This window comes from Pithys albifrons, chromosome 4 (assembly GCF_047495875.1).
Source record: "Pithys albifrons albifrons isolate INPA30051 chromosome 4, PitAlb_v1, whole genome shotgun sequence".
In the NCBI taxonomy this organism is placed as follows: Eukaryota; Metazoa; Chordata; class Aves; order Passeriformes; family Thamnophilidae; genus Pithys; species Pithys albifrons.
In genome coordinates this window covers 13830966-13855298 of record NC_092461.1, presented here as the reverse complement: position 1 = coordinate 13855298, position 24333 = coordinate 13830966, and the positions used below count along the sequence as shown (strand labels likewise).

Sequence of the window (24333 nt, the reverse complement as noted above, 5' to 3'; positions counted from 1 at the left end):
AACTCTGTAGTTTAGGATCTCTCAGGTAAGAAAAGGACAGACCTTTCTACAAAGTTCTGTGAAAGAAATTCCTTTATTTAGCTTGTATTTTCTGTTCATTTAAGAGGGGGAAATGTGTTTACTACTTTACTACTAGGGGTCTGTTACTCCTCTCCTGTTTCTGTAATGTGTCTGTCTTCTTAAAATCTGTGCCTGCTGTTTGTGTGTTCTAAAGAAATGGCACAGAATGAAACTCTTCTTTTTTAAATATGCATAAAACTGTGTAGTTTAGAGCAGTTCATGTCAAATAGCATTGGTACATTGTGCATATGTCTACCTGTTTTCATTCAGTATTGCAGCTAGAAATTGCGGTCCAGAAATTTACTGGTAGGAATGAGATCAGACATCCTAAATAAAAAACTTATTAGTCTCACAGTTTCCATGAAAAGACTGTAGATTTGGCAGTGAAATCACTTATCTCCATGTAGTGGAATTTATAGTGACCTTGGTTAGATCTTTGTAATCAAGGGCTTATATCTGTCTTTTGGGGCCTTCTTGGGTTCTCACCATTTTCTTCAACTATTTTTATTATATTCTATTGTACATCTTGTAAGTAGTTTGAACACTTATTTACAGAGTTATTTGGTAAGTAGCTACTGGACTTTGAGCATATCTTGTGCTTTCAGGTAAGGTGGATTTCTGCCATCATGGGATCCGAGTAACATTTCATATTGTAGTAACCTTCATGAAGCAGCTTGCCAACAGCTCTGAATTAAACATCACATTTAATTGTCAACAAGAGTATTTTGATAAGAATTTGAAAGTGATAGTTCTTTTTTTTTTTAAATCCAGTCAACAGTAAGGCATGATTTTTATGTGCCCTACTGACTCTGTCAGAACCCTGACTGTTTTTCAGCAGTTTTTGAGAGGACCAGTGGCCTTAGACCTAGTTAAATATTGCTTCTGACTGGCTGCTGTAGAGCAGAGCTTCAGTGGAAGGCATTATAAAGTCCAAAGTAAATGCCAAATGCAACCCCCGCTCTCAGCACTACTCGAAACTAGCAATCCTGAAGATAAAAATACAAAGCAAGATGACTACTTTGAAATTCAAACAAAAACAGCTGCAGTGTGATCTATGTGGAATTGTACACTCCTTTTCTTAAATCTCTCATGAATTTTGAAATAGAGATTACAAAGCAATTTCAACTTTGTCATTATCAATAAGGAAGAAAGAAAATGAATTCAAAATACATTTCTGTCTGGAAAATTTCCCCATGCCAAGTATGAAAAATGCAAAGCCTTTGTCTGTAGAAATATCTAAGGAAACTCTTCTCTCAGTTGCTGTTCTCTACAAGTTGTGTTGTTCTGAATTTTGCGTCAAATTATAGTAGACAAGTGAAAAAGGAACTTGAGTTATGTTCAGGTCATTAGTATCACTTTAGAGCACCAGAACTCTTGTAATTTACTTGTTTTAAAATCTCTTGGTAATTCCAAGGGTTTTCTGATGCAAAAATGTGTATGTTGGTAAGAAAAGCCTGAAAGCTTGTTTGCATCAGCATAACTTGGAGGGTTTTTTCTTTTCAACAGCTCTAGCAGTGCAAAACGTTTTTCACTGGATAGCCTTAACATACAGCACTCAGAGGAAAATGGAGTAATGAACTGGAGAAGGAAAAGCTGTATTGTCCAGCAGCACCCAGAGCACTGTACAAATCTACTTGACCAGGTATGTTGCTATTTTTTCTTCAAAGCTGTATTCCAAGACACTTGAGAAGACCATCCCCTACAAATGAGGAGATTAACTTTAAAAGATGAAGAGTCCTGCCAAAATTATGTAAGTAAGTGTTGAAGTTCAAGTTGCTACTGACTTAGCTTAATTAGAAAACACCTCATAATTACTTACCACTGTCTCAGAAAGTTGCATATTTTGTTTCTGAATTTGTAAGTAAAATTTCCCAGTAGGATACAAGTAATCAGAAAAGTCTTACGTTAATTTCTAATCAGGTCCTTTCCTGTTACTGTAGTGTCATCAGAGAGGATTTCAGAATGCGCCTGAGTGCTTTATTATTGCGAGGAACAAACAAAAAACTGTATTAATAACTAAATCATATTAATTCTACAGGTGGTACAACAGGTTAAATGTTTTCTTTCTCTCTAACTTGCATTATTTAGGTAACTTAAGAATAATGAATCTTTGAAAAGTTAATAGATGCATATACACTTCTTGTGAGCTTTGTGTCTCTTCAGTGCTCAATCTCATTGTGAACATAGTTGAGAAGAATAATTTATGAAAGCAGAGGAAAAGCTGTTTTCTGTGTAAAAGAAGCCCAAATACAGTGATTTGGACATATTATTTCAGAGTTTTCATGAATTTTACTCCTTTGTCAAATACAAGTTATTAGTAATAGCATACTTAAAAAATTGTGTAGATGCTATATGATTTCTTATGTGTTTCTAGGTTGTATTCTAGAGTTTAGTAGCTTAAACCTCCAGTTTAAGCCTAGACATCTCCTTGTCACTATGTAGAAATAATTTTGTCACATGTACTTCCCACCCCCACCTATCAAATGATTCCATTTATATCAATAAATTTTGTAGCTCCTTAAGCCTAGTGATTAGCCTTTTTAGCAGGTATGTGATGAAACACATTTATCCTCAGGAGGAAAGACAGCATGCAAACGATAATTTGATTGATACCTTTACCAAATATGAGTTATTACTAACAGCTAGTAGTAATTCTAAAATAGCAATTTGCTGAGTGTTTTGTTGATAATGGCATAAACACAAGACAAGATGCCTTATTTTAGTGGCCCAGGTGCACTGGACAAGTACTTGTTTAGGTGGTTATAGCACTTTTAAGCGCATTAGTGTTAGACTCACAGACCTGTTGGTCTAGAAGGATATTTTTGTTAGCTTTCACAATAGCACTTCTATTGTTTGACTGGCATCGTCGTATTTTCTGTCTAGCATACAATGGAAAAACGAAGTCTGTCTACAGTAAGCAAGAAGAAAGGAAAGTCGCAGCTTGAAAAGTAGGTTTTCAATGTAACCAATAATCCAGAGGCAAAGTGTAGTTGACTCTGATAAACAGAGTCTACAATCAATTAGGCTCTTTCTTTTGCTATTGTGGAACAAGAGTTGGCATAGTGTGAGGCCAGGCTACATAAAAATCCTTATTTTATATTCTGTAAAGAAGTAACATGAAAAGTAGAATGAAAGTGAATGCATTCATTTCTCAAAATATCACTTGTAGTTTAGCAAAAAAGATGAAGAAGTAGGTCTTTAACCAATACTGAATTGCCTTTTCCCCTTTATATTTATTTGAAAGTTAAAAGGTGTAAAGCTGTCCAAAATACTGAACATCAATTAAGGATTGACAGCAGCCTTTAACATAATGCAGTAAATGCTTACTGGCTGAAATGTTTTAATGAAGATAATTTGCACATCAGAGGGCTTCAGAACTTGCTGCAGGCTACACAACCCTCCCATGTGAGAAGTGAAAGCACTTCCACCCTTACCTAATACTCTGCCAACTTCTGAGTTTGTGTCATTTTGTTACTCTACAGCCAGCTGCTTTTATGCTAGACTGATGTAGGGTGTCAGCTGCATGATTTCCTTTTGTGTGTTTTTTTTATTTAGATCTTTATTCATAGTGTTTAGTAACACTGCTTGCAGCTTAGTTCCTGGTTTATTGCACCAGCAGCCTTTACTTATTTGTTTATGATTTAAATTTGTTGGTGTATCTATTAAATACACATTTCTGGCCTGAAGTCACTGCCTTTGTTTACAGTCACATTATATATTCATTCATGGCTGGTTATTTGTGCCCATGCATTTGCAAAAGAACCATGAAAATTATTTACACAGGGAGAAAGCAAAGAAAACTGACTGCCAATTAAATAACAGGAGCAATGGAGTTCGAGTTGCAGCATCACAGCACATCCATACTGGCACAACAAAAGGTAAGTGTTTTTTTCCAAGTTGTTTGTGAGAAACAGAACTTAATGTCTTTGCTGATCTATTCAAGGTTCTTCTGTGAAGGGGAAATCAGTAGTGCGAAATTATTTTGGTGCAAGTCAGCATGTTGGCAGTGTAGTTTGTGCTTCGACTTGCTATATAGAACACACTAGACTCAGTCTTCTGTATGCAATTGCTTAGGGTGTGTTTCTTTTTGTGCATAGGTGGCAAAATACTGCTGGTCTCCATAGGTTGGTTTATGTGGTGTAGTAGTTGCAGAAACAGTTACCATTGGGCTACTTTTATATGAAATGTAGCAGTCTAGAGCCTGTGGAGCCTCCACATCTTGTCATTAGCGGTCTCCTTGCAGCAGACAAGTACCTTTATTTGTTCTGAAGTGGCCCACAAGGCACTTTTATAAAAACCTCTGATGCAAACTGCTGATGAACTGTAGTGTGTAAACTCAGTGACTACTGAGCTATAACTCAGAACTGCGTATGCTGCAGTAGAAGAGATTTCAGGTTTGAGTAATTCAGCAAAATGTAGGGTCTAGGCCAAAATTTATGTGCATTAGTCAGTTGTAAGACAAAATTATATTTGTGTTCCTTTAGTAAATTGAGTCTACAGGCTTTATTACAAATTTCTGATGGTCTGTGCTACCCACTAACTTTGCCATTTCTTTGTTTTCTAAGTTCCCAATATCAGTTGCAGCCTTGCCTCTCTTATACATAGTTTACATGACAGAAGGTTGACAAAGAGTTTATCTTTTCTTACACCTAAAAGTGTTGAAAGGATTCTTAAAAGTGCTTTGTCTTTCTGTTGCTTCTGCTTGTGGTACAGTCTTGGTTAAGCTTTCATTTTTTCTCCTCTCTGCTTCTTAGATTTGGGAGTTCCAGGTGGATCTCATTCTGAATGATTGAGATGTGTTTTATGGGCCAGTGTTATTACCTTTTGCAAACAGTATTTGACTAAAACTTTAAGAATTCACAATTCGCAAACTTAGCGAAACCCAGAACAATTTTTCAAACCTATGGTTAAGGGCTGTACAAGCAGAAAACATACTCTACAGTAGAGCTTTGCTGGTTATATTTCTAATTGATTACTGTGTTTTGTTGTAAGGCAATAAGCTTTTATGAACTGATGGTGACTTTAGGAGGTGGTGCAATTTTAGTTGTCACAGTGCAAAGTTAAATAGAGACTGTTTTGCCATAGGAGTTGAGTTTGCTCACTACCCACCACTCTACAGATGTGGGACCATTGGCTGTTTCAAGAAGAAGCTGTCACCGACAGAAGCCATTATGCCCTGCTCAGTGATGAGCTTTCTACCTGTTTATAAATCTCAAAATGTCTTTCAGCATCTTAATGGAGACATAGTTTAATGAAAAAAATCATGTTGCAGTCTGAATATTTGCATAGTTTTATATATCCAGGCTTGGTTTGAAATGCCTATTTTGAGTCTGTAGCTCTTAACTGCATCATGTTTTTGTCCATTTTTAATCCCCATATTTAGCTTTTCTAAGGTGTCCATTACATGGGTAACGTTTAAGACTTGATACTTTGTGACTAACACTTTAGATGCTGGCTTTTAGTGATTGGCACTTGACACTGGGGCTCCAGATTATAGTAGATATTCAGAGCACTTGTTAAAGTAGTTTAACCATACGGATTTAATCCAGGAAATTATTTCAAGAATTGAAACATTAAGGCAGCTTGTTGATGACCCATCCCAACCTGTTAAACTTTTCAGTAGCAATAAAAAATTACACCACCACCACAGGTATTTTTTAGGTCCTGGAACTTTGCCAACTGATGTTTTAGGGTTTGGCATTTCTTTGAAGCTAGTGTCTGACATATATTCTGAGAGGGTGTGAATTTATCATTCTTCTTCCCTTCTGAGGCTGAACTTGAACGCCAAACCATGGTAGCTATCCACTCTGAAAGCTGGTTTGGAGCAAATGAGTGTCCCATGATCCATTCAGAAATCGGAAAACAATTCGACACTTTCTCAGTTCACCTCTTTCCTCGTTAAACAGGATTTGTTGATAGTTTGCTTATAAAGCCTGTTCTAGAAGAGCAAATTGTAAAATGGTGTATTGTTTTGACATTGCTTGCTGAGTTAGCTTTCTGCCTTTGCTGTTATGACCGAGGAGTATTGCAGCTTTTTGAATGTTTGATTGCCACCATTTAGAGGAAATCATTGTTGTAGAGTACAATCTGGTATAAGCATCGCAGAAATCACAAAGGGTCATCATTCTTTTCACTGCTTTGCATAAATATTGATTTTCAGTATCGCCTTCCATAACACCAAGGATTCAGTCATCACAAATTAGGGACAAGATTAGTCCTGAATGCTGGGGGTGGAAATGCTGGGAATACAGAGGACAGATGCAATTAAGTAAGAGCAGACAAAAGTCTGAACTAGCATGAAATTTGAGCAAACCAAAATAACCTCACTTCCATACACTGAAATTAAAAATAAAAATGACAACTTCTGTTTTTAGATCTGAATCTGGATGCTGGATCTGGTCATGATACTTGTGGAGAAACGTCATCTGAAAGTTACAGTTCTCCTTCTAGTCCACAACATGATGGGAGGGAAAGCTTTGATAGTGAAGAAGAAAAAGACAGAGGTTGTATTTATGGAAAGTGTGCACATTCCTAGACTAATCTCTTTCTTGTATTAATTTTAATACGTTTTTCAGTTTTATTATCTCTTTTTTTTTTCTGAACTAGCCACAGAATACATTTTGCTCTCTGGATTTCCTGACAGGATGGTTTGATGTCTTCTAGCAAACAGCAGGACTGTTTGAATACTGCCGAATTTTAGGTTACTACATATATGTAGTAATTTTTTGACCTCTGTGGCACAGCTCTCGAAAAATTTCCACAACATAGTAATGTGAAAAACACAGCCATGAAAGGTTTTATATCAAATTATGTGTCATGTCTGAGAGCTCTGTCTTTTTGCACTGACAGTTTACCACTTCTTCCAAATTTGGGTAAGCTGTGTTAATATCTTTCTAGGCAGATGAAAATCCCTAATTCACTCTGTGTCCAACTCTTCACATTTGAAGATACACATAAGTAGCTAGTTGGGCAGATGGGTACAGACAAGTGAAGGAGATAGACCTAGCTTAATTTGGATGAATGAAAACAACCTCAAAGTTGTTACAGTTTGGGAAGACTTAACTGTCATTCATGTCATCAAACTTAGGAGATTTTATATGGGTAACTGAGGTGAGGGCATGATTATTGCTGGAGATTCATTCTTCTGACTGAGCAATGCTTTTGTTCCCACAGATACAGACAGCAATTCTGAGGACTCTGGGAATCAAAATACAACCAGGTTTACAGCCTACAGTGCTATCAGTTCATCAAGTATGAACAAACCAGTGAATAATGAAAATGGGAGCCTTTCAGAAGATCGTTTGAATGCAAAGTTTCAACATATTTCCTTCATGCCTGCCTTACACTGTGTGATGCACAGTGCTGCCCAAAAGCCTGAAGCAGTTGTCCCACCACCCATATCTGCAGATGGTAAAACAATGGGAATGCTTGTTACCACACCTGTCGCTGTCTCACCGGTGAGAGAGTCTGCGAATTCCTTGCCTGGTGGAATGGGCCCAGTGATCTCTGGTGACCCTGAGAAACGTCTTGAGCTGATGGCTTCCCCTTTGCCAGTCCCATCCACTTTCCTTCCACATTCTGTCCAGCCTGGTAGCCCTGCTTTGCATTTGGCAATACATAGATTGAAAATGCCCTCTCCACAGGCATCATCGGAAAGTTGCACAGTTAATGGACCACAGCAGCCAACAGGCAACTTAAGTATTGGATCACCAAATACTGCCTTTATCCCAGTCCACAATCCAGGTAGTTTCCCAGGATCACCAGTTCCTGCTACAGATCCCATCACAAAACCTGCATCCCAGGTGGTAGGACTGAATCAAATGGTGCCTCACATTGAGGGAAATCCAGGAGCAATCCCTCAGCCTACCAATCTAAAGGTAGTTCTTCCAGCAGCCGGTCTCTCTACAGCAGCAGCACCACCACCACCTCCACCAGCTTCATATGCTTTGCCAGGCAGTCCTCATGCTGCCAGTGTGTTGCCTAGCCAGAATACAAACGTGCTAAACAGTGCAGCAACTTCCTCGCCACCTCAATCTGCTGGCTTAGGTGTTGGTCAGGTCCAGTCCACTGTTCCTCCTGCAATACCAACACATACACCCGGCCCTGCCCCCACCCCAAGTCCTGCTCTAACACACAGCACTGCACAGAGTGACAGCACATCCTACATAAATGCTGCTGGGAATAATAACACTAATGGGACAATGTTACCTCCACAGCAGTTGGGATCTGGTCCTTGTGGTTCTTGTGGACGTAGGTGTAGCTGTGGGACCAATGGCAGCCTTCAGATTAATAGCTATTTTTATCATAACCCACTTCATGGACAAGTCTACAGAGTTCCATCTTTCTTCACTCTGCCATCACTTTGCAATGGCAGCTACCTCAATCAAGCACATCAAAGCAATGGAACACAAATTCCGTTCTTCCTGCCTCAGTCTCCGTATGCAAACGGGCTTATGCATGACCCAGTGATGGGGAGCCAAGCCAACTATGGTATGCAGCAGATGGCAGGATTTTCAAGGTTCTACCCTATATATCCAGCACCTAATGTAGTTGCCAACACAAATGGGTCGGGACCCAAGAAGAATGGGAATGTTTCATGTTACAATTGTGGTGTAAGTGGACACTATGCGCAGGACTGTAAGCAGTCATCCATGGAGGCCAGTCAACAAGGTAATCATGATAACTCCCAGCGGACTTGCTTTTGAGTTTAGCAGTTTCTCTTTACCTTTCTGAATGTGCTGGTTTTGGTCTTGCAGAAAGGTGTGCGTGCTTGTGTGTTTGTGTAAATGGTTGTGCACTAGTGACCTGCTCTAAAACTGCATAGTATCTTATCTCTGCCTGAAAATCTTGTAGAACAGTGCAAGGGAATGGAGTTTACAGTGTGACATTGAAAATGAGGATGATTTGGAGTTGGAAAGTCAAATGATACTAGTCCTAGATTGTCCTCCTTATTTCACTGGTTTGTTTTTGACATTATGTCAAAATGACTTGCATATTGTTTCAGTTTTTCCTTTTCCATTCAATGGGGTGTTTTTTGAGAGAATTCGCTGGCGAAAAGTAAAAGATGCCAGTTGCACAGTCTATGATATGACCATGGATTCCTAAAACTTGCAAGAATTTAAAGAAAAAAATATTTCATAATCTAACTAAGGCTTACCTTTGCACAGTCAGCCATCCTTCTGTGCCCCATCATGCAAGACAAGTTGCAGCAAAAAGGCAGAAACCAATTGGAACTCAAAATCAAATGAATGGCTTCCATTTCTTTCTCTGTCCAGAAAAATAGGGAAAATGCAGTGTGTGCATGGATTATAAGCTATTTTTGATTCTTGTACTTGTGCCCATTCTGACTTACTGGACTGGGATTGGAAAGATGAACCTTGATGGGGGTCATCTTTTCTTTCCATTTTTCCAGTAAAGTTCAACTTCTATATCTACACTCTATATCTTTTTTTAAACTTGCAGTTCTAGCAAGCAGATGAAAGAAAATAGGGTAAAGTCTAAGGACCTCCTTTAAAAGGACTGGAGGATGATAGTGCCTTTTGAAGAGCATGTCCATTTTGATACCTTGTAGTGGTTTTGTAATCCATTTTAATTGTGAGCAGTGACTTAGTAGTTCTCTTTCCTGTTTTAGGCACTTACAGACTGAGATACGCACCTCCCCCTCCCCCTTCCAATGATACCTTGGATCCTGCAGACTGAAACAAGTAAACATTGCCTACTTAAGCTGAAGCTTGGGAAACTAGGGAAGGGGGGGAGGGGGGCCTGGTCTTGCATTTTGGGACATTCCGGGTTTTATATTCTTTTGGAATTTTTCATTGCTTTTGCACCTCTGTTCCGTACAAAAGAAGAAAGCTGAGTCTCTGGTGTCATCCTGGTTCTACAAAAGGTTTGCATAATGCATGTAATTCAAATACACAGCCAAACAATCAGACAGAGCATTCAAACCATGCTTTTGCACTGAAGACTTGAGACATGTGCAATGTTTACTGCAGTTTTTTTAAAAAAATATTTCCTCTGACCTCTGACATCACTGATGGAACAGTCATATGGTGAAAGAAGAAACTTGGTCATGTTCCCCATCACAATCTTCTTCTCTCCCTCCTTATTCTCCTTTATGCTGCTGTTTTCTTTTCTTTCCCTGTTGTCCATGTGGATTCATTGGGCTTGCATGAGTGTTTAGCAGTTCATACAGACCCTGCCCGTACTCTTAAGTTTAATGCTCATGAGTTGAGGGAAGATGTTCAAATATCCTATTAGTAGAGTCCAAAGGAAAACACAATACTGTACGTGTACTAGATCTGATAATAATGCATATATACATAGCCATTGAGAGTCCCAAGTAAATGAAAATACATAGAGCAGGAAGGGCTGAAACTGTGGACTGAAACAGATTTAGAAAAATGAACAAGGTTGAATTGACAGATTTTTCTTCCCTTGTAGCTTTTTAGCCTGTATGTTCAGCAACAAAGGTGAAAAAATAGTATGAATGTTGTACTCAGTGTGTTTGCATTTGTAGTGAAAGTTGACAGCATTTTTTCTTTTTTAAAGCTATTCTACATCGTGTCAACACAGAGTGAACATTACTTGATTGAATATTTTTTCCTAAACTATTACAATGTTGCATTGTACTTAGAATGTAAATGTTTTATTTCAAACAGAACAAAAGCTATGTTTTTTTACAAAATAGTCAGGTATTAATATTAGAACCTGTCTACCAAATAGCAAAGTCACTATTTTATAATGATTTACCACTATATATAATTACGATATAATGTGAAAGACTGAAATGAGTGTTAAAATGGTATTAAACATGTCAGTATCATGAGTAAGTAAGTTTAATGCTGCTGTATTTTTTATTTTTAAAAGCCAATATATGTACTAAATTGCTTCCAGGTAATATTTGATTTCCTAAAGTGCACTGAGGTTATCTGGAAGACGAGTGTGTTTTTGACTGCTGTGTTCAACACCTATCAACAACTACCACTATATCCATAGGGTTTGGCATTCCTCACAGTTCATGGCAGAAATATTTTTTCTTAAAATCAGACCCAGTGTCTGGTAGAGGGATGAAATAAAAATCAGTCTTTGGTTGGTCTGTCTAATAAATTGCTAAACAAACAAAAAACTTGAAGGAAAAAAATAGCTTGATTACTACATTTCTTCATAAGTAGCATTTATATTTATAGCACCGGTGTACACTTCGAAACTTTTTTCTCAGAGAGGGGGAATGGGGAGGGAGGTAGATGAAAGCTTTAATTTAAAAGGAAAAAAAAGTTTAAGTAGTAAATGAAAATTATTTTGATTAAAATTTTTATTTGATCTGGGTATTTTTGGACCACTTGAAATGAATGAACTGCATTTGAGTTGAAGTGAGGGTGTTAAACCACCAATGGACTTGTATTGTGAATTACCTGCCAGTTGTACTTTATGGAACTTATTTTATGATTTAAAATACTGTACTGTAAATAGGAGGTATGTTACCTTCTCTTTATTTGTATGTTTACCATATACTTTGATATTTGAAATGTACTGGAAAGGTCACTTATATTTCTAGAAGAGATTGGATTTTATGCAACCTTTTTCCTTGAATTAACAGCAATAAAAAAAAAGAAAAAGTACCCATGTGCATGTATTGGCCTTTGTCACTGAGAATGATGAATGGCTGTCGCTGGGTGTAGGGATGGGATCATGGAATGTTTTCGCAAGGCACCATTTTGGTTGGACTCTGTCACTTTTGAGACAAAGCTGAGAGTATTTGACTTAAACTGAGGTCAGTCTGGTGTCTCAAGTCAGGGTACTATATCTTGATTAAACTTCTTTAAGATACCTACACCTCTTGGGAGAAAGAGGTTGACTTTGTGTGATGGACCCAATGACTTGGACCTCTCCTCCTTCAGAACAGTTAAGCCTATCTTATTGTGATGGCTCCTGAATTTGGGCTAAAACCCAGTTTAAACATGCTTTTTTTTCAACTGACATGTAAATAATGCGTGTGCTAAGTGATGTAGTGACTGGAAAGTGAGATCCTTCTTCTCTTTCTAATATATTTGGAAGGGCAACAGGAGTTGCTGGGAGTAGAGAAAAAGCTTAGAAATGTGCAGATTACAGCTGCAAGGTCTGACAGGAATACAGAATCTGAATGTGCTTGGGTTGTACTTGGGAAGAGAAGGGTACTGAGGACTCTGTCATCTCACTTTACTGTACAGTGCTCCTAATTTCTACTGCTTAGCTGCAGCTTATCTGTGGAGCTGAGGGACCACAGACTATCTTGGATCTTTATGCCAACTTACTTCTTGAGAAACCAACTAAGGTGATGAGGAGGCTGAAAGTTACCCATGAACCCAACCTCTTTTCTTCAGGCAACTCCTATAATAATGGTGGAGTGTTTAGCCCAGGTGTCATGGACACCATCACACAAGTGCATTGTGTCCCCCCACTGGAGCAAGGGAGTGCAAACACTTGTCCAAGGAGTTCATAAATGATCCTACTACTCTGAAAATGCACTGTGCTACTTACAGTGCTGTCTTGAGTTGCTGATACTCTCTTTTCCCTGTGTGCTGCAAGCAGCTTTGACTTTGTCAGATCTTGGTTTCATTTATCAATTTAAAAAGGTAAAAATACAGCAAACACTATGAAATACCCTATTCTTCTTATACTTGTTTGCTTTTACTTGTACCAGGCTGTCCTCTCTTGCTGCACCACTACTGTCTGTGCAGTTCAAGAGAGATTCTCTCTCCAGCTGAGTAGTTTGGAAGCGGCTGAATGCCCTAAAGCTAAATGAGAAAATCCCACTAGCTGGTTGGCCTGAGCAGCTATCCAAGCTGTCCAGGAGTGACTCTTGAGTACTGCATTGCTGCTTTGCAGTGGTACCACACATTGTACAAACCTATTGTTTGTACAAACCATTTGATGCCTAAAGCTGGAAGAAAAAATTAATAATGAGGCAGACCATGGGGAGGATTGGAAAGATGGGAGCATAAGGGAGCGGTGATGATTCACACAGCTTGCCAAATGTGAACAGATGGCCTTGTTTTCCCTGCTAAGCAACCTTGGCAGTCAAGATCGCAGGGGTGGCCTAATACCTAGGTCTTGGCTTAGCTGATACTACTGGAGAGGTGAAGGAAGAGACTATATGCATTGTGACAAGGTAAATGGAAAGTAAAAAGGTGAGGAAAGATACCTTGAGAACTGCAAAACTTGACCAGTGTGCCAAGCTACTTCAACTTCAGAGAGGTGGAAGTACCATCACAGCTTGTTTCTGCTTTGCTCATGGTATGAACCTTTAGAGGTGTGCTGGTCTGGGCCTCCTGAGGCTGCTCTCCTGAAGTAAGGTTGTCTGAATTCTGTGCATACAAAAAGCAGCTTTGAGCAACAGTTTATTGCTCAGGGCTGGTGACTGGCTGCTGGAATTGGGCACAATATGTATAAAGGCCATGTGGACTGCCCATGTGCTTGGAAGGAAGAAGAGGTGTTGTAAAGGCATAGTCATGAGTTTACACTAATAAAAATCAAGTGCTGTCTCAGTTTCATGGAACAGACTCCAGGTACTAATCTACAGTGGATCTTGTGCTCCTTGCACAAGAGAGGAAGGAAAAGCACATCTTGGAGCATTATGTCAGGGTGCCTCCCTGCCCATGCCTGCTGCATTCCTTGGATACTAATTGGAGTAGAGAAACAGGGTTGTCATTTTGGGCCAGCCTTTGAGCTGACAGCAATGGACATCATGTTCCTGAGCCAAACTGAATATTTTGCTAGATTAGAGGTCAAAATGTATGAACAGCTGTTCAGGTCAAAAGGCCACTTATGCCTGCAGCTTGTCTCAGAAGAAAGTACTTTTAATACAAAAAAGAGAAAGACAATTACTGCAAATAAGTTGTCTAGCAAAATTACATCAGTCTGAGGTTCATCTTCACAATAGGTGGCAGTATAACTCTACCAGTGGAATCTGTGGGAACTTTGGAGGTGCCACATAAGAAGCTTCAGTTTAATTTGGTTGTAGCATCTTCATGCCGTCTAAGGAACCTTTGACTTGTGATTCTACGATGTTATTTTCTGTTGAGTTTCCTCATGTTTATATATTTTCTCATTTGAAGAGCATACTAATTGTCTCAAAAAAAAAGCCTTCTAAGTGTGTGGCCAGCAGGTTGAGGGAGTTGATTCTCCCCCTCTTCTCCACTGTGGTGAGACCCCACCTGGAGTAGTGCATCAAGCCCTGGGATCCCCAACATAAGAAGGATGTGGACCTGCTGTAGTGAGTCCAGTGAAAGTTGATGAAAGATAATCAGAGGGCTAGAGCACCTCTCCTACGAGGAAAGGCTGAGAAAGCTGGGGTTGTTCAGTCTGCAGAAGAGAAGGCTCCAGGGAGACATTGTGGCGTTCTAATACTGAAAGGGGACCTACAGGAAAGGTGGGGACAAACTTTTTAGTAGGGCCATAGTTTTAAAGAAGAATGATTTAGTTTAGTTAGATATTAGGAAGAAATTCTTTACTGTGTGGGTGGCAAAACACTGACACGGAATGCCCAGGGATGAAGTAGTTGCCCTGTGCCCAAAAACATTCAAAGTCAGGTTCCATGCGTCTCTGTACAGCCTCATGTAGCGGAAGGTGTCCTCACTCATTGGAGGGAGGTTGGACTGGATAAACTTTAAAGGTCCCTTCCAACCCAAACCAGAGCTAAAATAGCCCAAGTGTCATAGTGACTACTGAAGACTCACAGAATTGCAGCCAAATGTGAAAGTTGTATCTTAAGAACTACCAAGCATTGAAATGGTTCTAGATACTTATATTCATGCAATGAGGAATGCTTTCTGAGCACCATGGAGCTTTTTTTGTAAAGTAAAATCATTCCTGAGGGAGTCTGGTGATCTTTCAGGGTAATGTCTCTTACCTCTCTCTACTTAGCCTGAAGCCTCCAAGATCAGATATTTATCTGGAATATATTATGCTTGAGAATATGTTGCCCAAGAGATGGAACATAATAAAACCACTGTCTTTAATGTTGATACATGTTCCCTGACTAGTATAGAGGGTCACTGTGGTATCAATGGGTCAATAAAACAAGGTACAAAAACACAGACTGAAAAAAAGGGCTGAACTTGGTAAAAAGATGGAATAGCTGTATCTTAACCACTTGTGCATTCTCTCTCCTCTTTCATCTAAAATGTCCAACATTTTATTGACTTCTAAAGTATGTTTTTTTTCCTGAGGCAGAGGATGTTGATGATTGATCCAAAGGTAAGAGTTAGTCCCTACTAATGCTCTTTGGTGTGAGTAACCAAAGATAGGGATTGTTGATTAAAAAACTTATTTGCCACATAAGTTTGGTGTTAAAATCCTGGTTAAGAACTTTTTAGATAAAGCCCTGTATGATAGATACTAAAATACATTTTACATAATAAAAAATTAAAATTATCTTACTTTACATCATTTGTAGTTTGATGCACTTTCAACAGCTTCAGATGTTTTTCTTGTTTTGACTGAAACTTAAGATTTGAAACTGATGGCATGTCTAGGCAGAGGTAATAAAACATATCAAAGTAATTGTGTTACTGTAAAAATGCTCATTTTTAAAACATTCTTTACAGGATATGCACATGCCCCAGCAAAAGAGCAGACAGCTTAGCAGTGGCAAGACTTCTGCATCAAAACATCATGGGACTTAATTGCTCCTTTAAAAACAGATTGGCTCTGAGGTGTACCTTGACAAGGACTCCTGGGTATTTCAAACTGGGTGTGTAAGGCCTGTCAGCATACAAATGAAAATCAAGAATGAAAAGAGCAGTAACATGAGGAGAGGAGGGCAAGGGAAAGCAACACCAGCACCAAAAAATATGAACAGACATTGGGGTGAAACTAATTTTCACACATCACTTGATTTCTTACCACAGGTCGGATCAATTTCATAGCAAAGAACTTCAAAGAGCAACTGCATCAAGTTGGTACAAAACCAGCAGAGTCCTGCATATCACCACAGTGCAGTTGACCAGATGAGACACATAACACAAGAGAGGGGCACCACCAGCAATCTACATGTATGGACAGACTTCGCGAACGAAGGTTTGGGAAGGTCTCTCCCCACATGGGTGTGCCCTTCCAGCCTGTGCAGTGGATTTTTTTTAGGTGAGGCACAGCATGTGCAGAACTGGTCCCACCGTTTAAGTCCTGAGGTCCATCTGCCATGGCCGAGCGAGCTTGGACAGTGACAGTGAAGTCCTTGGGACTGTCGACAGCACCCTGTACTAACCAATGTTGACCCTGCTGAGCATCTGAGATGGGATGGCAGGTAGGCATTGAACTGCCAGGTCGCGGTCCCCACTGAGACTCAAAGTCAGATCCTTGGGATTGAGAGTCCAGAGTGCTCTCCCTTACACCACGTGACTGCCCTAGCAATCCACATAAGACTGAGTTATATGGACATGGAACAGACTAGAACAACAAATTTACAACCTTACAATGTTCATGATTAGCACAGCTACACAGAGTTGTCAGCTAGATAAGACACAGCAAGATGCTTTAGTGCTGCTGGAGCAATGCTGTCCATGTGCCTCATCCCAGCTGAGTGATGACTTGGACTTCCCAGGTGGGCCTAGACCCATTTTGTAGTTGCCTCCCTCGCCTTCTGCTCCTGCCCAGACCCCCTGGGTGGTCCCTGGACCTGCCCCATTGCTGCACTTCGTCTGGGGCTGTTGATGAACCTGTGCCCAGCTCCTGGCTCTGCTGGGGGAGCTGTGGGATGGCCAGGGTCCCTCTCCCTTGAGGGGCAGACTCACTGTTCTGCATCTCTCTGGCAAGCTTCTCCTCATTCCATGTTAGGTGTCTTCTGCAACGTGCTGTCTGAAAACTCCTCCATGCAGGTAATGGTTTCCTTCTTCCTAGTTCTGTACAGCTGTGGGCCAAAAGACAGCACATGGCAAATGAAGATGGAGGTCATCCAGTTAGCAGAAGACACTATTTCAAGTGCTTGACAATTATAGCGAAGCCAAAGACCAAAACGCAGGTAGGGAGAGGGAAAAAGAGATGAAAAGGCAGACTAAAATGTAGTCAGTAAATATTGTTTATCTAAGACTGGTTGAGTTTCAAATTCAGTCCCAGGTACTCAGGAACTAATTTATCTCATGCAACAAATGGGAAACCAAAGCAACACAGTGCTGCTTGAGCCAGCTGGGTCCCTCCAGAAAAGGAAACAGGGCTTTGCAGCCACACTTTTATACAAGAATTTTGCAGCAGTGTGGAAGACATTAAACTGTGTTGGTTATGGATTTCACCGCTCATTTAAGACCTATTAAAATAAAGTATTACAGTGTGCAACTTAGGAAGCAGAGACAGGTGAAAGAGGGCAGATCCATCACCAGACTGCTGTTGCCTTATCTAAGGAAGCAAAACACATTTCTCTAATTTATGGATACTGTAGTCTCAGCTAAAAACTCACTTGCCTGCATTTGTCAGCACTTGTGGTCTAAAGTGTCACTTTCCCTCCCTGAGACAAACAGCAGTGATAATCCTGTGGTGCTGCCTCATGAAGGTGAATGCAAATGCATTGAGTGGGGGTTGTTTCATTTTCAGAGATGTTCCAATCCTACAGGCTTCTTCGTCACAATCTAGGGCTTTGCCTGCCCTTTGTTTTATCTGTGAAGACCAGAGCGGCTCTGGCTGGACTTTCACCAGTGTGGTGCGCTTTAGCACCTGGGAGGAGCAACCTGGGTTCAGTTGTGCACACTTAGCCAGATGAAAGACAAGGTCATTTTCCCCTTCATCTCCACTTCCATTGTGCTGCCTCTGTTGGATCTCATCTAATTTTTGGCCACAAACGCTACTGTGCTGCCACCTCTCAAGTTCTTACCTCACTTTGCTCCCAGTTAGGCAACAAGGCCAGCCACAAAATTCCTACTTCCAGGCCTGACACTGGATGGGTTGAACAGTACTTTCTCTCCTCCAGTTATGCCATTTTCCTGTGGTTTCCCTTTGCTTCATTGCCTTTGGTGTGCTGTATGCTGCTGTTTGTGTGCCTCAGTGTGACCACAGAGACCTTGCTCCATCCTGTTGTTTTGGCTTTCACTAGCTGTAAGTTATTTCTTGTTTATGTAATTTTATCCTGTGTTGTTTATTATAGCATCACTATGTTTTGATGATGTCATGTTTAGGCTCAAAGAGCTTTGAAAGTTCAGAAAATGTAATCAAACTCTCTCAAGATTCATTTTCTTCTGAGAATCAAGCAGTCTTCTCACCTGTGGGGAGCATCAGTTACAGAGGGCAGACAATGCCTGGCTCCGTCCAGAACATGGGACAGAAGTGTTGGTGTGGTTTCTGGCCCTTGTGGGATTTCAGTGGAAACTCGAGTGTAGGTGAGGTTATCACTTCAGTGGTCATCAGAGCTAAGTGGGTGCCAGGAGGATGGCAAACCTCTAGACTGGCATGGGGCACAGTGGAAGTGCATGTGTATTCAGGATCCTTCTGCTACCCATGAGACCAAAGCAGCCCATGGGAAATGCGAGGCTTAGACACAAGCAAATGTGGAAATCTCACACAGTACCAACAGTACAGGCAGATCTCAGTGGCTCAGCAGTGCCCTTGTCCTGCTTCCTCTGCCTGGAAACTGGTGTTTTTCTGCTCCCTGAGGTACCTGGGACATCTGCCTGGGGCAAAGGATCTCTGAAGCCACCATCAGTGTTGAAGGATGAGGCTCTCCTCCCTTGACAGGCTTATTGCTTTCTCCTGATATAAACAAAACCACAACTTGTTGTTTGAAAAGAGACTGAGAGTGCTTCTCCTTTCCTCTAAGATTTCACGTCCTCATGCTGAAATGCCAGCCAAAACCCATGCAGCAGCAAAAAGCTTCCAGATTAACATATGCAGATGAATCACAAGCTAAGAAATGCAGTTCACTGCTTTCCTATCCTTGCCTTCAAGGCTTTTGCTGATGTATCCCAGTGACCCTGGTGGGTCCCTTCCAACTCAAAATACTCTGATTCTACGTCTCTTGCACCTCCAAGTGAATGCTGGTGAGTTGGGAATGTCTCCATCTCCTTCCCCAACCCAGACAGTGCTGCCAGTACTGCAGGTCTTGGACACTCCCTAGAACCATGCTTCAGCTGATGGCCTTTCATTTCCACTGCTGATACATACAAGTGCCCTCTGTAAGCAGGCAAAACAAGAGTTAATAGGTCATCCACCTTTGAGATTCATTATCGCAACTGCTTGATGAGCTTTTGCCTTCTCCTGCCCTACTTAAAGCTGTCTCTGTTACTGTTGTAGACAGGGGGCTTGATTCAAGTAGCCTATGCATAGATGTCTAGCATCATTTGAGGAATTTGGCACACCCCAGCAGGCTTCCAACTGCCTCTCCAGGCATTTGGATGCCTCCTGTATGTCTTGAGCCTTATTTTCTCTCTCTGTGTGGCTGCCACAAGTAGCTGTGGGTGGCCTGGCTGGCAGAGACACACCCAGATGCAGGTAGGTGAAGGAGGCCTTTGCTGCATGTCCTTTACAGTGGGAACAATGAACAAAATTAACAATTATCAAATGATATCAATTGATTATAATTTTTATCAATTTTTCCTCTCTGTTGTGCTAGCTACAAGTAGAATCCTATCCAAAAGCAGGAACACCCCTTGAAGTCTGATAGCTGATCTTGGCACCACTGCTTCTGACGGTACTTCCCTCTCCCTCTGGTGCTCTGTGCTTCCCTCCTGCTTCTATTGCTCTTTGTTTGCTTTGAACATGTCCCTCACGAGAGGATGAATAGAGCTATGTGCGTTGCTCCCTGTCCTGCTCAGAGGGGAAGTTTCCTATTCTGCAAGCATCCAGCTGTTGGGATCTTTATGGCACAGAGCTTTTTTCCTTCTCTTTTTGAGCTTACAGACCATGCCTTAAGGAGGTCTACATGCCTACAGGATGTAGAGGAGTCTTAAGATTCAAGTTATCTGAGCACTTAAGAATTCTTAAGAATTACTTCCATGTCTCCATGCGACACAGATGCGCTTTTGTCCCCCATTGCCCTGATTGTAAACAGTGGTATGAAGCTGAAAGCATAAATTCTGTTATCTGCATCAGGCATTTGCTCTGGAAGGAACACATTCAACTAGTGCTGGGGGCCCAGGGCTACATCTGATGCCTAATCTTGCAAAAGGCTTTCAAAACAATATTAGTGGAGATACATAGATAAAGTAGCCCTTCATTAGAAGCTTCCAACTGCTTTCATGCATCAGCCAAATGTTACAGTTTTTATATCTTTCAGTAAGTAACATATCTGATGACTATTCCAAACCTGTGATACCTTTTTCCCCTGGTGCCCACCCTCAGAACTCCTAAGAACTGTCCCTTGGAGCCCCTCCAAGGGCTCTGAGCTTGCTCTCCTGTTTTGACCACAAAATATCTTATTGTCTCAGTTGGAGTTCTTGCAAGTGTTCTTCAAAATAGCATGCCCTTGATAAGGTGTGTCTAACAGAATTTCAGGAATGTGTGAGAAAATGTTCAGGAACTTCTAAATGCCTCTTAAAAATGAGAGACTTAAAAAAAAACTTCAACTTCTATAACTCTATGAAAATCTATAAAATACACATCAAAATCCTTAGGCATCACACCTGTGCTCCTAAATCAGGCCTGTTTGCTGACCATGGGATGGGCCTCAATAGTGCCATTTGACCCCATGTAGGTGACCCTGCTGCCCCAAAGTGCACAGTGGCCTCCACATGCTGCCTCTTGGGCATATGCCCATGCTGTCCCTGGGACCACTGCCTGGGCAGATGCAGCTGGGTACTGATGGGGTGATGCTGTGGTGTGTGCTGACGGTGAACAAGGGTCCTTTGTGCATGTCCTGGACTCATGTAGACACATCTCTATGTCCTTGATATACTCATGAAGTGGGGAGTGGGAAAGTAAGGGAAGGAAGGGAGGGGATGAGACCACCTGAGATAGAGGCCAAATGCTAGTTTAAGGAAGAGTGTGGATCCCCTCTTTCAGATAAAACAAACAAACACACCGAAACAAAACACGGATGAGTTATTCTATATGTTATTAGGAAACAAGCCTGAGTCAGTAGCCCTTGTTCTTATGGTAGACTTCAATTTCCCAGGCATCATCTGGGAATATTATAATGCTGTGATGAGCAAGTCTCAGAAATCTTTGTGGTTTGCAGGAGATAGCTTCTTGTCACAGGTACTCATTGAGCCAACTAGGAAAGGTGCCCTCCTGCATTTGCATTTGCTCTTTGCATGAACAGAGAAAGACTCATGGGGAAAGTTACAGCAAGCGGCTGCTATGGCAGTGATCATGAAATGGTTGAGCTTGTTTGTCAATGTAATGAGAAAAAAGGACAACTACCCTGGACTTCAGGAGAGCTAACTTTAAGCTATTGGGGAACTGTTTAGCAGGGTACCCTGGGAATCTGCTTCTAGGGACCTAGGCGTTGACAAGTTGTTATGGGTTCACCTAGGTGGGCCTAAATTTAAGTTTTAAAGTTTAGACTAGGCCTGAAGCTGTCAGCTGACTTGAGTTGGGCTGAACTAACAGCTGACTTCTTCTATCCAGTAATTTTGTATTCCATACCATATGACATCATCTCCAGGGAAGTAGGAACCAGTGTGGGAGTGGTTAAGGCAGTCGCTTCTTGGCCTTCCTCTCGGGAGGATGCACGATGCTGTCCCAGGGGGGATGGGGAGGACCAGGCCCACCACTGGCTCACCAGTTATCTCAGGGAAGTAAAATGTATTGTTCTGGTTCTCTCCTTTCTGCTTGGGTTTTTCTCCCTGGGGACTAAGTCTTTTAATGTAATTTGTAGTTAAGACAGTAGAAATTGTGTGTTCGTTAGGAAGTGGGGAGTTGTTTCTTGTTGTTTCTAACTTGTGTGCATGTGATTGTACTCTAATTTTCTTTCTTTCTGTAAAAATATATGTAGTGGTAGCATAATTGTAGTTTGAAGGGGTTTTTTTCCCCTCTCCTTCTTCTTCCTTTCTTTGATGGGCAGAAAGAGGCTTTTCTCTCTGTACTTGGGGGGGTTAGCAGTTTGCTGGCTCAAACCAAGACACAAGTGCTGGTCAAATTTTCAGAATCACCTTTTAGAAGCACAGGAGCTGTACATCACATGCCACTGTACATCACCATTGCAGAGAGTGGAGGCTGTAAGTGGGGATGGAGTGTCATCTGTGTTGAAGCTTGCAGGTAGTTTGACATTGCGAGCTGCTCTTGCTCATCTCAGTAGAGTTTCTGCTCAGAAATCTGAGACAGGGGATTCAAACACCAAAATGAATTCATTCTCTGCCTTAGACCCATTGCATTAACTTTCTCTCTTGTTGTTGCATGTGTCAGCACAGCTGCCAGTAGAGGGTCAGTGCACCCACTTCAGGATAGACAAGGGATTAAATCCAGCCAGCATGGGTTTAGGAGGGGCAGGTCCTGTCTGACCAACCTGCTCTCTTTTTGCAATCAGGTAACCCACCTGGTGGATGAGGGGAAGGCTGTGCCTGTGGTCTATCTGGATTTCAGCAAGGCCTTTGACACTGTCTCCCATAATATACTCCTGGAAAAGCTGGTAGCCCATGGCTTGGACAAGTGTACCCTCTGCAGGATTAGGAGCTGGCTGGAGGGTCGGGCCCAGAGACTGCTGGTGAACGGAGCTGCATCCAGCTGGCGGCCAGTCACCAGTGGTGTTCCCCAGGGGTCAGTGTTGGGTCCAGTCCTGTTTAACATCTTTATTGATGATTTGGATGAGGGGATTGAGTCCATCATCAGCAAATTTGCTGATGACACCAAGTTGGGAGGGAGTGTCGACCTGCTGGAAGGCAGGAGGGCTCTGCAGAGAGATCTAGATAAGACTTGAGAGATGGCCTGATTCCAATGGGATGAAGTTCAATAAGGCCAAGTGCCAGGTCCTACACTTTGGCCACAACAACCCCATGCAGCATTACAGACTGGGCACAGAGTGGCTGGAGAGCAACCAGGCCAAAAGGGACCTCAGGATTTGGATTGATGGAAGGCTGAACATGAGCCAGCAGTGTGCCCAGCTGGCCAGGAAGGCCAGTGGGATGCTGGGCTGCATCAGAAATAGTGTGGCCAGCAGGACAAGGGAAGTAATCCTTTCCCTGTGCTCAGCGCTGGTGAGGCTCAAGCTCTGCCGAGGGAAATTTAAGTTAGATATCAGAAAAAAATTCTTTACAGAGAGAGTAATCAGGCATTGGAATGGCCTGCCCAGAGAAGTAGTGGATTCACCGTCCCTGGAGGTTTTTAAACTGAGATTGGACATGGCACTGAGTGCCATGATCTAGTAAACGGACTGGAGTTGGACCAAGGGTTGGACTTGATGATCTCAGAGGTCTTTTTCAACCCAATCAATTCTATGATTCTATGATTCTACTCCATATGTAACAAATCAGGTAGCCTAATGTCCTCTTTTCCTCTCTGAAACCTGAAAAAAGAAAAGCTCCTCTAAGAGACAAAATAAAAAATAAGAAAATAGCTGTTTTGTAGGCATAACTGGTGGCTCTCTCTCACCCTAAGTTGGTGGTGGCTTCTGCCAAGGCTTCCAAAACCTTTTCTTAAGAGCTGATTGGTTGTGCCTATAGAACATACAGGCAGCTTTGCCATGAGCTTTGTCTGAGGTGCAGTGTTGGCTGTATGAGCTCAGCTGGCCAGAAATAGAGGGCATAGTTAGCCCTGGCTTCCTGTATGGGGAAACAAGTACAACAGTAATTGGCTTTATTTCTGTACTGCTTCCAGCCTGCCTCTCAGAGTGCTTTTAATGCTCTCACTCATGGCAATTACTCCTGCAAACCCTAGGCTGGTGATTTTGTGAGTGGGACCCTCAGCATTCATTTGCTTCCCACTCAGGGTCCCTTCACCAGCATAACTCCCCTGCTTCCAGTGTAGTTTCTTCCTTGGCTGTGTGTGGTCCTTCTGCTGAATCCTGACATTTTTTGAATTTTGGTTAGCATCAGAATGGAGTGCAAAATAATTGCTCTTTCACTTTGCTCTTAAATAGGCCATGCTGCTAGTCTGCATAAATGTTCTCTTTATGCATCTTGTCACTCTGCCTCACAGGTTTCTTGGAGGAGTAAAAACCCTAACCACTTTATTTTTTAAAAAAAGATGCCTTTTCTTCCTCATGAATTGCCTCTGCTCTGTACGATAGCTAGCAATTGGCCCCAAAGAATGAATACAAAGCAGCTTTGCCAAGGTGAAATTCAGCTATAAGACATTCTATGTATCTGGGGCTGTCCTGTAAGACCTTGCAGGCAGGGTGTTTGAAACTGGGGCAGAAAGTCACCTCGACAGCTCCACCCT

The 24333-nt window shown here is 41.5% G+C and overlaps 1 protein-coding gene across 3 annotated transcripts in view; it reads left to right on the top strand.

Moving 5' to 3' along the window:
* The window catches only part of ZCCHC2 (zinc finger CCHC-type containing 2), a 45514-nt gene extending 33836 nt beyond the window's left edge, over positions 1 to 11678 (top strand). For 2 of the 3 annotated variants that reach the window (XM_071553512.1, XM_071553511.1), the window contains exons 9-14: positions 1567 to 1702; positions 2944 to 3008; positions 3844 to 3938; positions 6435 to 6563; positions 7234 to 8730; positions 9692 to 11678. In XM_071553512.1, the coding sequence (XP_071409613.1) occupies positions 1567 to 1702; positions 2944 to 3008; positions 3844 to 3938; positions 6435 to 6563; positions 7234 to 8730; positions 9692 to 9759 (1990 nt within the window). In that variant the 3' untranslated portion in view covers positions 9760 to 11678. The remainder of the gene's footprint in view (positions 1 to 1566; positions 1703 to 2943; positions 3009 to 3843; positions 3939 to 6434; positions 6564 to 7233; positions 8731 to 9691) is intronic. The other variant, XM_071553513.1, reaches the window with a different exon arrangement.
* Positions 11679 to 24333: the final 12655 nt, after the last annotated feature.